The 12,881-nt window shown below is 40.6% G+C and overlaps 2 protein-coding genes across 2 annotated transcripts; both read right to left on the bottom strand.

Annotated features, from left to right (window-relative positions):
- Positions 1 to 48: 48 nt before the first annotated feature.
- On the bottom strand, positions 49 to 993 carry LOC112578230 (olfactory receptor 1L8-like). The gene has a single exon (XM_025262467.3). The coding sequence runs from the start codon at positions 979 to 981 to the stop codon at positions 49 to 51; it is 933 nt and encodes a 310-aa protein (XP_025118252.2). The 5' UTR covers positions 982 to 993.
- A 5,307-nt stretch (positions 994 to 6,300) lies between these two features.
- On the bottom strand, positions 6,301 to 7,245 carry LOC102414884 (olfactory receptor 1L8-like). Its single transcript, XM_044926678.2, has one exon. The coding sequence runs from the start codon at positions 7,231 to 7,233 to the stop codon at positions 6,301 to 6,303; it is 933 nt and encodes a 310-aa protein (XP_044782613.2). The 5' UTR covers positions 7,234 to 7,245.
- Between the last annotated feature and the right edge of the window lie 5,636 nt (positions 7,246 to 12,881).

The following is a 12,881-nucleotide window of genomic DNA, read 5'->3' on the forward strand; positions in this document are numbered from 1 at the left end:
AGAAACCCATGAACATATCCCCAAAAGACTAGGATTTCCTCCTTTGAGCTAGGATTTCCTCCTGCCCATCAGCTTCCCCAGGCCCCTCTTCATGTCTTTGTTTCTCAGACTGTAAATGAAAGGGTGGAGCATGGAGGACAGAACTGTGTAGACAAGTGAAGCCACTTGGTCCTGAGCAGTGTACCTGGACAAGAGCTGTAAATAGACATAAAAGATGCTTCCATAAAACAGGATCACCACAGTGAAGTGGGAGCCACAGGTGGAGAAGGCTTTGCATTTCCCTGCAGCTGAGGGGATCCTGAGAACTGCTACGAGGATTCGCACATATGAGAAAACAATGCATAGGAAGAGGGTCACCCAAAACACCAGCCCTTCTGTCTTTATTGTGAGATCACTGACAAATATGGAGGAGCAGGACAATTTCAGCAGAGGGTTGATGTCGCAGAGGAAGTGGTGGACAACATTGGAGCCACAGAAGGTGAGCTGATTCAGCAGAAGTATGTGTAGGAGTGAGTGAAAGTGAGGCAGTGAGTAGGAGAAGGCCACCAGCAGGACACAGCGGCCGTGGCTCATGATGGTAACATAGTGGAAGGGGTCACAGATGGCCGCAGAGCAGTCATAGGCCATGGCTGCCAGAAGATAACTATCAGTGTTGCTCAAGGCACATATGAAATACATCTGGGTCAGACATCCAGCATAGGAGATGGTCTTCTTCTCTGACAGGGAGTCAACTAGCATCCTGGGGACAATGGTTGTTGTATACCAAATGTCAGTGAAAGACAGGACACTCAAGAAGACATACATGGGGGTGTGCAGTTGGGGGTCAGAGCTGATGGCCAGGATGATGAGCACATTCCCTGTTATGGTGACCAGGTACATGATGAGGAAGAGGATGAAGAGTGGCTTCTGGTCCTCAGGCCAGGAGGAGAGTCCCAGGAGGATGAACTCAGAAACACTGCTGATTTGGTTGAGTCCTTCCATTGACTTGAGTCTAGTTAGATACAAGAAGGTTTGTTATTCATCATGCTCCAATTCCACAGCCCAAATCACAAGAACCCAGCAAACTTTGTTTCCTCTGTTTGGTCACTATTGGCAGCTGTGCTGGGAAAGCTCCTTACCCTCGTGGTCTTTGATGTGGTCCTCTGTTCCCAAATCCACGTTATCATAAGCACCTTGTGTTGAAACCAGGAGGAACATAAGAATTTTCCTTTAGAAACCTCTAATTCAAGTTCCTTAGTTCCTAGTCTGGGAAATCTAGGAAGTTCCTCTTGCTGGGAATACAGCAACAAAGCAGAAATCTTTGCCTTTATGTAATTCATGTAGCTTGGCTGATAGGTCAGATGATTACAAACAGTATATGTAATATAATATCAAATAGCGATACATTTGTTAAAAAATAATGTTAATAGTGTAAGAGATCATTGGGGGTAGGGAGTATTTTAGATACTGAAGTCATAGGACCCCCATTCTTTATGAAAGCAAATTCAGTTGTTGTAAAATTAAACTTTATCTTTGCATGTCTTCAGCAGACATAAGCATTTGCCAAAATAATCAACAGGGACTATCTGAGAGGAATGTTGAACCCAATTCAACCGTGTTTCTGTCCTTGTCTGGACACACTTGTCTGTCACCCTCCTTAGCTCACGGCATGCTATCATCAGTCTGTGCAAGTCTCCCTTCTTTCGTAAATCGTTTTTCCTTTCATTAATCCCCTGTCCTAAACCACATTTGTACAGAAGGGCATCCATTGTTAACTATTCAATTCATGTTTTAAAATTTCTTCTCTTACATATTTATTCAAAGATATCTATAGAAACATGTAAGTATGCGTTTTCCAGTCATATCCAGTCATACCCATTACCTTATAATGGACTTGAAAATTGTCTCTGTTTGTTGCTACTGCAACATACTCTATAATGATAGATCTTACATCAGCAAATGTTCTTTAAAGAAATTTTTTAGAGCCATCATATTCTTCCATACTTTGTGAATTACATATTACATTGAAAGTTTCAAACATTTTGAGACACTGGTTATTTATAAATTATTGGTTACCATGAAAATCCCTACAATGAATATACTTATATCATTAACATGTTTAAACTAATTTTCGGAGGCAGTGTATTCTTTAATACATTTTAAATGGACATATTGCACTGGAACTTTAAGGCATTTTAAAGCCTTGTGTGTGTGTGTGTGTGTGTGTGTGTGTGTGCTCAGTCGCTCAGTCGTTTCCAACTCATTGAGGCCCCATGGACTATAGCCTGCCAGGATCCTCTGCCCCTGTAATTTTCCAGGCAAGAATACTGGAGTGAGGTGCCATTCCCTTCTCTGGGAGAACTTCCCAGGGATTGAATCCATGTCTCTTACATCTCCTGCACTGGCAGGCAGATCCTTTACCACTAACAAAACCTGGGAAGCCCTGAAAGTCTTATATTATATATTAATTTATTGATTGCTATATTAATTTATTTAACATTGTTAAATAAATATGTTGCTTCATTTAAAAATAACTGTTCATATTCTAAGTTATCAAACATCTTTAAATTTCAAATACTTCATGTCTAATATTGGACTCAAATATTCACATTCTCATGAAGATTTCATGAAATAATGCATGAAAACACTTAGAAGAGTGACGACCATATTGTTAGCATGCAGGAGAAGCTGTTGATTCTTATCAGTCCCTGTGTACCCGTCCTTTATCTTCTATTTCTTGATGTTCTCAAAATCAATTAATTTATATACATAAAGTATCACATTCCTCATTGCCAAATTGTCTGGCTAATTTCAGGCTTTTGCAAATTTTTAATGCAAGGAATATTTGTTTATGCACCGAATAATTGGATGAATTGGTAATTAAAGTTAATAATAATGACCAATATTTGTGAGTAAGTATTATGTATCAAGTTTATATTAAGCATCCTACTAAATCCTAAGGAATTGTGAAGCATTAAGAGATTAAGGCTTACAGTGTTGAAGTGGTTTGCTGAAGTTCACTAAGGACATTAAGGCTCCCCTGATAGCTCAGTTGGTGAAGAATCCCCCTGCAATGTGGGATACTTGGGTTCAATCTCTGGGTTGGGAAGATCCCCTGGAGAAGGGAAAGTCTACCCACTCCAGTATTCTGGCCTGGAGAATTCCATGGACTGTATAGTCCATAGGGTGGCAAAGAGTCGGACACGACTGAGCTACTTTCATTTTCACTTTCAAGGCTGTGAAGAGCAATCCGAATTTGAACTCCAAGCTGGCTCACTCTAAGTTTATGCTCTCCAGTATTATGCTACTCCTCCTCTAAGTTTGGCATGTTAATTGTCTATAACAATCAACATAGGCTCTATTTTAATTGTTTTGACAATTTCCTACAGAGTTTGCCCTTCTATCCTCCTTATCTGACACAATTTCTTCTCCCATATTCAGAATTTATCCTTATGTTTGCTAGAGAGGTGGCCTATCTTTCTGTGTTGTAGAGATAGTGGAATTTGAAAATTGAATATCCATGATTAACTGGCCAAATTGGGTGGAAATATTGGCCATGCATGACTAGGGCGTGTCTGGCGTTGGTGTTGGAGTCGTACAGAGGACAGTACCCTGGGCTGACGACATTGGTTCATCCTGCATCACCTGCTCACAAGCTGGTTTCTGATGTTTTATGAATAACAAGGGAGACACCATGTCTGTAAAGCAGTACATCACACACAGATCAATATTCAAAAGTGAATCATTTGTGAAATGGCTGCCTGGGGAATGTGCAATACAAAAATTAGTGGAGATTTGGTGAATTAATGGGATTGGTTGCTCTAGGTCAGAGAAGTGAGGAGCACCCAGGTTGAAGACAAGAAGTGGAGGAAGGTTTTTGACTCGAATATTCTAAAAGCAGAGGGTGAGTGGATCAGGCCGAGTCTACAATCTTTTTTTCTTCTTCTTCTTCTTCTTCTTCTTCTTCTTCTCTTTTCTTTCTACTGCTGGGGTTTTGTTTCCATAAAAACAAATGGTATATATGGCCTAGAAGTCCAACTGCATGGACTTAAAACCAAATTCCAAAAGTGAGTTTTACCTCCCTGAACTTATGACTTCTTAATCCATGAAATATTTGAAAGTATCAGGGAGAAAGAGTAAGGTACCAAACTGGGTTGGAGTAGCCAAGTGAGTGGCCAGCTTCTGAAGCTCACCTCCACATCCTGATGCTTTTCTTTCCTTCCCAGCCACTCCAGAAGATGATGTGCACCACGTCTGTTTATCAGGTCAAGTCTGTTTGTCAACCAAAGTTCAGCTTCCTCGTATGTCTCCCATGAACTTCTGGACTGATTGACAAGGAGACAAGCAGAGATGGAGGAGGAGCTGATATGCTACTCCAAAGGGGTAACATGTTTTCCTTCACTGACCTCAACTCCCACTTCTTTCCTAACACTTGGTCCCTAGCTCCCTATTGCTTCTGCCAGCTCCAGATCTCAGAAGGCAGAGATGCACTGACTCAAGTGGGAGGATGCTCCTGATTGAGGAATCCCAGCCAGCTTGTCATGAGTCTGAGTTCTGCTCTGCTGGCCTCTGGGGTGATTGTTAGGCTGAGGGAGTTGAGGTGTAATGATCTCTCCATAGAGTTTGTCCTGGGATCTCTGTAGGCAGAGAAAGCAGAAGAGGAATCACAACTAGCACTGTTGACTCCAAGGGGACAGGGCACCCTTGAGACTTTCTGATTAGAGGTTGGTACTAATCTCAGAGCTTCTGAACCTCAGTGCACTATGTCATGGGCCTGTGTCAGTTTCCCCAACTGATATGCTTTATCAAGGATGGACAAATACTCACTGGGGTGAATACTGTTATTTTAGGACATTCAAATGTGGACCAAGGTGTATTCTAGATCCTGGCAGGTCATCGGTTAATATAGTGGAAGGTTAAAGCTTTCAGGGAATGCAGTGGTAGATCTATGTGCTTTCAGTGTCTGTGCTTTCCAGTATCTGGGTTGGCACGTGGACTAGACATTTTTCCATGTGGTATGCAGTTAACATTTATGTATGTTTAAAGCCCAGAGCCATGCAAAGGATATTGTCACATGTAGCAAATGGATGTTGGATAAAAAAGCATGTGTTTTAGAGTTTAGTCTCAGAGCAGTGTTTGAAGTTTAGTGTTGAGAAAAAGAGATATTTATTAGAATACTGCCCTTTTCTGTTAGTAGTTACATTTAAGAAGTTACTTAGCCTTTAGAAGCCTCAGGTTCTTCTTTTACTAAATGAGGGTAAAACTGCTTCCTGGCATGAAAATTGAAGAGAAAGTTAACTTTTAAATTTTATACAGAAAATATTGTGTATTTTGGTAAACATTATCCATAGTAAAATTATGGGAAAGAAGGTACATTTGGCTAATACCCTCAAAATAAACCACTGCTTCATGCAATACCCATGGGTCCTTTTCCTTTGTGGTGAATTTATTTTTAAACTTTCATCTACATATCAGGAATAAATAATGTAGAGAGAGAAAGTCTTGGCTTTGCGTTTTGTCTCCTTCAACTTACTATTCATGTATCTGTCTTTCTATTCATGCATCCTCTTGACAAGTTTTATTTATTTATTCCAGCTTTATTGAGATATAGTGGACACATGACACTGTTTAAGGTATCCAACACAGTGAATTGATATGTGTTTTTATTACAGAATGATTACCACAATAATGATAGTTAACATGCATAAGAGTTGGGTTTTGTTCACTACAGAGCCCAGAACATTCTGCTGTCAAAAATATGGAATAAGGAAGGGCACAATCTCTGTATAACTGTTGCACTAGACACACTCCTCGCTTGGTGGAAGTTTCAGTTTTCTAAGTCTCTGTCTTGTCACCGTCTCCATCTATTGCATCGTTTTTCTAAATTAATGCAATGATTTTCAAAAAGCTAGTTCATTATAGACATTACATTGAAACCCAAATTATACTAAGAGAATCAAAAGTTATCAGACGGATGTATGTTCTAGGAAATTTTGTGAAAAACAACAGCATTTGAAGCAATGAAAAAGATGTGGTTTCCTGCAGAAAAGGAAGGCAGAAAGAGAGTTGCAGATATATGAAAACTGGAAGCCAAGATTTTGGTAGACCTGGAGCCTATTCCTGAATCATCATAAAGTCTCCACAGTTAGTAGTTGCATGTGTAAAGAAGTGGGTGCAACCCAACATCCATGACACATGTGAGTCATGTCTACTGACCTACAGGAGTTTATTATGTTTGTCAAGAACCAAGAGAAACAGGATCTAGAGCCTCAGAGAAACCCATGAACATATCCCCAGAAGGCTAGGATTTCCTCCTTCTAGCTAGGATTTCCTCCTGCCCAGCAGCTTCCCCAGGCCCCTCTTCATGTCTTTGTTTCTCAGACTGTAAATGAAAGGGTTGAGCATGGAGGTCAGGACTGTGTAGACAATTGTTGCCACTCGGTCCCGAACATTGTAGCTGGACAAGGGCTGTAAATAGACATAAAAGATGCTTCCATAAAACAGGATCACCACAGTGAAGTGGGAGCCACAGGTGGAGAAGGCTTTGCGTTTCCCTGCAGCTGAGGGGATCCTGAGAACTGCTACGAGGATTTGCACATACGAGAAAACAATGCATAGGAAGGGGGTCGTCCAGAACACCAGCCCTTCTGTCTTTATTGTGATATCATTGACAAATATGGAGGAGCAGGACAATTTCAGCAGAGGGTTGATGTCGCAGAAAAAGTGGTGGACAACATTGGAGTTACAGAAGGTGAGCTGATTCAGTAAAAGTATGTGTAGGAGTGAGTGAAAGTGAGGCAGTGAGCAGGAGAAGGCCACCAGCAGGATACAGGGGTGGCGGCTCATGATGGTGATATAGTGGAAGGGGTCACAGATGGCCACATAGCGGTCATAGGCCATGGCTGCCAGAAGATAACTATCAGTGTTGGCCAAGGCATATGTAAAATACATCTGGGTCAGACATCCAGCATAGGAGATGGTCTTGTTCTCTGACAGGAAATTCAGCAGCATCCTGGGGACAATGGTTGTTGAGAAGCAAATGTCAAAGAAAGACAGGAAACTCAGGAAGAAATACATGGGGGTGTGCAGTTGAGGGTCAGAACGGATGGCCAGGATGATGAGCACATTCCCTGTTATGGTGACCAGGTATATGATGAGGAAGAGGATAAAGAGTGGTTTCTGGTCCTCTGGCCGCGAGGAAAGTCCCAGGAGTATGAACTCAGAGACACTGCTGTTTTGATTGAGCCTTTCCATTGACTTTGGTCTAGCTATGTACAAGAAGGTTTGTTATTTATCATGCTCCAATTCCACAGCCCAAACTACAAGAACCCAGCAAGTCTTTGTTGTTCTCTATTTGGGCACTATTAGCAGCTGCGCTGGGAAAGCTTGTTACTCTCCTGGTGCCTTGATGTGGTCCTCCCTTCCCAAACCCATGTGATCATAAGGGCCTTATCATGAAACCTGAAGGAACAGAAGAAGGGTTTTCCTTTAGAAACCATCACAGCTGGACCCCTTGATTCAAGTTCCTTAGTTCCTAGTCTATGAAATCTGTGTCCCTGCTGGGAATACAGCAATAGAACAGAAATTCTTGCCTTTGTGTAATTCATCTAGCTTGGGTGATAAGTCAGATGATCACAAACAGTATATGTAATACAATATCAGGTAGTGATACATACACGTAGCAGTACAGAATACATCAAGGATGTATATTGTCACCCAGCTTATTTAACTTATATGCAGAGTACATCGTGCAAAATGCCAGGTTGGATGAAGCATAAGCTGGAATCAAGATTGCTGGGAGAAATATCAATAACCTCAGATACACAGATGATACAACCTTTATGGCAGAAAGTGAAGAGACACTAAAGGGCCTTTTGATGAAATTGAAACAAGAGAGTGAAAAAGCTGACTTAAAACTCAACATTCAAAGAATTAAGATCATGGTATCCAGTCCCATCACTTCGTGGAAAATAGATGGGAAAACAATGGAAACAGTGACAGACTTAATTTTCTTGGGTTCCAAAATCACTGCAGATGGTGATGGCAGCCATGAAATGAAATGATGCTTGCTCCTTGGAAGAAAAGCTATGACCAATCTAGACAGAGTATTAAAAAGCAGAGACATTACTTTACTAGGTGCATCTAGTCAAAGGTATTGTTTTTCTAGTAATCATGAATGGATGTGAGAGTTGGACTATAAAGAAAGCTGAGCACTAAAGAATTGATGTTTCTGAACTGTGGTGTTGGAGAAGACTTTTGAGAGTTCCTTGGACTGCAAGGAGATCAAACCAGTCCATTCTAAAGGAGATCAGCCCTGAATATTCATTGTAAGGACTGATATTGAAGATGAAACTCCAATACTTTGACCACCTGATGTGTAGAACTGACTCATTGGAAAAGACTTGATGCTGGAAAGATTAAAGGCCAGAGGAAAGGGGGAAAACAGGATTAGATGGTTGGATAGCATCACCAAGTGGATGGACATGAGTTTGAGCAAGCTCTGGGTTTTGGTGATGAACAGGGAAGCCTGGTGTGCTGTAGTCCATAGGGTCACAAAGAGTTGGACATGACTGAGCAACTGAACTGAACTGAACTGAGTGATACATTTGTTAAAAAATAGGGTATTATTAGTATAAGCAGATAAAGATCATTGGAGGTGGGGAGTATTTTATTTTTTTCAACTTTCTTTTTTTAAATATAAATTTATTTATTTTAACTGGAGGCTAATTACTTTGCAATATTGTATTGGTTCTGCCATACATCACCATGAAGGACCCCTATCCTTTACCAAAGCAAATTCAGTTATTATAAAACTAGACTTTGTGTGTCTTTGATAGAAATAAGCATTTGCCAAAATAATCAACAGTGAATATCTGAGAGGAATATTGAATCCAATTCAACAGTGGTTTTTCCTTATTTGGACACAGAATGAAAGGTTCTTAACCTTTCAAAGGTTAACCCCTCCTGAACTCACGGCATGCTATCATCAGTCTGTGCAAGTCTCCCCTCTTTCATAAATCATTCTTCCCTTCATTAATCCCCTGTCCTAAACCACTTTTGTACAGAAAAGCATCCATTGTTAACTATACAATTCATGTTTTAAAATTTCTTCTCTCATACATTTATTCAAAGATACATATGAGAAACATGTAAATATGTGTCTTCCAGTCATACTCAGGACATCAAGTCTTGTGTGAGTGTGTGTGCTTGGTCGTTCAGTCGTGTCCAACTCATTGAGGCCTCAAGGACTATAGCCTGCCAGGCTCCTTTGCCCATGGAATTTTCCAGGCAAGAATACTGGAGTGAGGTGCCATTCCCTTCTCAGGGAGATCATCCCAGGGATTGGCTCCACGTCTCTTACAACTCCTGCACTGGCAGGCAGATCCTTTATCACTAGTGCAACCTGGGAAGGCCTTAAAGTCATATATTACATATGAATTTCTTGATATATTAATTTATTTAACATTGTTGAATTAATGCATTACATCATTTACAATTAACTGCTCATATTTTTATATAAGTTATCAAACATCTTTAAACCTCAAGTACTTCATGTGTCATATAGGACACAAATATTCACATTCTCATGAAAATAGTGAATAACACATGAAAACACTTAGAAAAGAGACAAGCATATTGTCAGCAGGAGAAGCTGTTGATCCTCATCAGTCCCTGTGTCACCGTCCTTTATCTTCTATTTCTTGATGTTCTGAAGATCAATTAATTTATGTATGTAAAGTATCACATCCCTCACTGCAATATTATCTGGCTAATTTCAGGATTTGGCAGGGTTTTATGGAAAGAATATTTGTTTATGCATTGAAGAATTGGATGAATCAGTAATTAAAGCTAATAATAATGACCAGTATATATGAGTAAGCATTATGTACCAAGTTTATGCTAAACATGCCACTAAATCCCAAGGAATGATGAAGCATTTCAGGAGACTTAAGGCTTACAGAGGTGAAGTGGTTTGCTGAAGTTCACTAAGGACATGAGAAGCAATCAGGTTTAACTCCAAGCTGGCTCACTCTAAGTTCATGCTCTCCAGTGTGAAGCTTCCCCTCCTCTAGTTACGCTATGTTAATTGTCGATCACCATCAACATAGGCACTGTTGTTTTTTTATTTTATTTTATTTTATTTTTAAACTTTACATAATTGTATTAGTTCTGCCAAACATCAGAATGAATCCGCCACAGGCATACATGTGTTCCCCATCCTGGCACTGTTTTTATTGTTCTAAAAATTTCCTACTCGAATTGCCCTTGTACCCTCTGACACACTTTCTTCTCCCATATTCAGAATTTACCCTTGTATTTGCTAGAGAGGTGGCCTTTCTGTGTTGTAGTGGAATTTGAAAATATGAATATCCATGATTAGCGGGCCAAATCGGGTGGAAAAAATTGGCCATGAATGACTGGGGCATGTCTGGTGCGTGGAGCTGGTGTCATGCAGTGGACAGTGCCCTCTGGTGAAGACAAACAGTGAGGGGTTTGATTCATCCTGCATCACCTGCTCACAAGCTGGTTCCTGATGTTTTATGAATAACAAGGGAGACACCATGTCTGTAAAGCAGTACATCACGCACAGATCAATATTCATAAGTGAGTCATTGTGAAAGGGCTGCCTGGGGAATGTTCAATACAAAAATAAGTGGAGATTTGATGAATTAATGGAATTGATTGCTCTAAGTCAGAGAAGTGATGAACACCCAGGCTGATGACTAGAAAGAGAGGAAGGTTTTGGATCTGAAAATCAGGAAGATTAGCTCTAAAAGGACAGGGTGTATGAATGATGCTGGGAATACAACTCTTTCTTTCCTCTTATTTCTATTGAAGGATTTTGCTTCCACCAAAACATATGGTATAGGTGCCTAGAAGTCCAACTGAATGGATTTAAAACCAAGTGACATATGGAAATGTTACTTGGATCTTATGACTTCCCAATCCATGAAATATTTGAAAGTATCAGGGAGAAAAGAGTAAGTACCAAACTGGGTTGGAGTAGCCAAGTGAGTGGACAGCTTCTGAAGCTCACCTCCATGTCCAGATGCTTTTCTTTCCTTCCCAGCCGCTCCAGAAGGTGATGTGCACCACGTCTGTTCATCAGGTTGAATCTGCTTCTCACCAAAGTTCAGCTTCTGCATGTGTCTTCCACGTACTTCTGGGCTGATTGACAAGGAGAGAAGCAGGGATGGAGGAGCTGACATACTACTCCAAAGGGATAACACATTTCCCTTTCCTGGCCTCAACCCCCATTTCTTCCCTAACACCTGGTCCCTAGCATGATGCTGCTCCTCCCCGCTCCAGATCTCAGAAGGCAGAGATGGTGTGACTCAAGTGGGAGGACTCTCCTGATTGTGGAAGCCCAGCCAGCTTCTCATGAGTCTGAGATCTGCTCTGCTGGTCTCTGGGGCATTTATTAGGCTGAGGGAGTCGTGATGTGAGGACCTCTCAGAGGAGTTTGTCCTTGAATCTCTATAGGCAGAGAAAGCAAATGGGAATCAGAGCCAGCGCTGCTGACTCCAAGAGGACAGGGGACCCCTGAGGCTTCCTGTTAAGATGTTGGCACTAATCTCAGAGTTCCTGAACCTCAGTACATCATCTCAAGACTATGCTTCAGTTTCCCCAATATGGGCTATCATGAGTGGACAAATATTTATGTGGGTGAGTACTTTTGTATAGTGGGATTCAGGTATGGACCAAGGTGTAGTCTAGATCTGGCAGATCATAAGTCATTGTGGGAGCATTGTACTTTTCAGGGATTCAGTTGAGGGAGATCAATGGTGTGTATGTGCTTGCCAGTGTCTGGGGTGCATGTGGATTAGATTCTTTCTGTGTGGGATTAGGTTAATATTAATGTATTTTTAATGCGCAGGGTCAGGCAAAACACCCCATGGACTGTAGCTGACGAGGGTCCTCCGTCCATGGGATTTTCCAGACAAGAATACTGGAGTGGGTTGCCATTTCCTTCTCCAGGGAATCTTCCTGATCCAGGAATCAAACCTGGGTCTCCAGCACTGCAGGCAGACTCTTTATCATCTGATCCACCAGGGAAGCCTGATATATTTAACAAAGGAGCTTTCAAAAAAAAGTATGTATTTCAGAGTTCAGGTGGTATGCATACAAAATAGAATATTACTCAGCCAGAAAAAAGGAAATCTTGCCTCTGGCAACAACATGGATGGACCTAGAGCAGTGTTTTGAGGTTAAGCTCTTTGTTTAAATTTTTTTAAATTGAGGTATGGTTGATAAACAATATTATGTATGTTCGGGTATCCAACACAGTGAATCACAATTTTTAAAGGTTATACTCCATTTATAGTTATTATAAAATATTGGGTATATTTTCTGTGCTGAACAATATGTCCTTGTAGGTTATTTATTTTCTACATAGTGGGTTGTACCTCTTAATTCTCTACCCCTGTCTTGTCTCTTCCCTCTCTCTTTGCCTACTGCTAGTCTAGTTTGGTGTATGTATCTATGAGTCTGTCTTTTAAAAATTTTCATTAGTTTGTCTTTTAATAGTCTGTATATAAGTGATATAGTATTTGTCTCTTTTTTTTTTTAGGGGAAATTGTTTCATTTAGTGTTTTGTTTTTATTCAATGAAAGATTCTTTAAATTCTATGTGCTTTACAACTTTAAAAAGTTTCACTTACACAATTTCATATAATCCCACAGTAACTCTTTTTAACAAGTTCCCTACCCCTGTGTTTCCTCTCCCCTTCTCCTTCTCCCTGCTGGTAACTACTAGTTCTTTCTGTATAGCTGTTAGTCTGTAATCATTTGTTCCATGCAGAGTTATTATAATACTATTGACCTTATTTCTTAAGATGTATATTGCTGCTGTTAAGTCGCTTCAGTTGTGTCCGACTCTGTGTGACCCCATAGGTGGCAGCT

Source organism: Bubalus bubalis, chromosome 12 (genome assembly GCF_019923935.1).
Source record: "Bubalus bubalis isolate 160015118507 breed Murrah chromosome 12, NDDB_SH_1, whole genome shotgun sequence".
In the NCBI taxonomy this organism is placed as follows: Eukaryota; Metazoa; Chordata; class Mammalia; order Artiodactyla; family Bovidae; genus Bubalus; species Bubalus bubalis.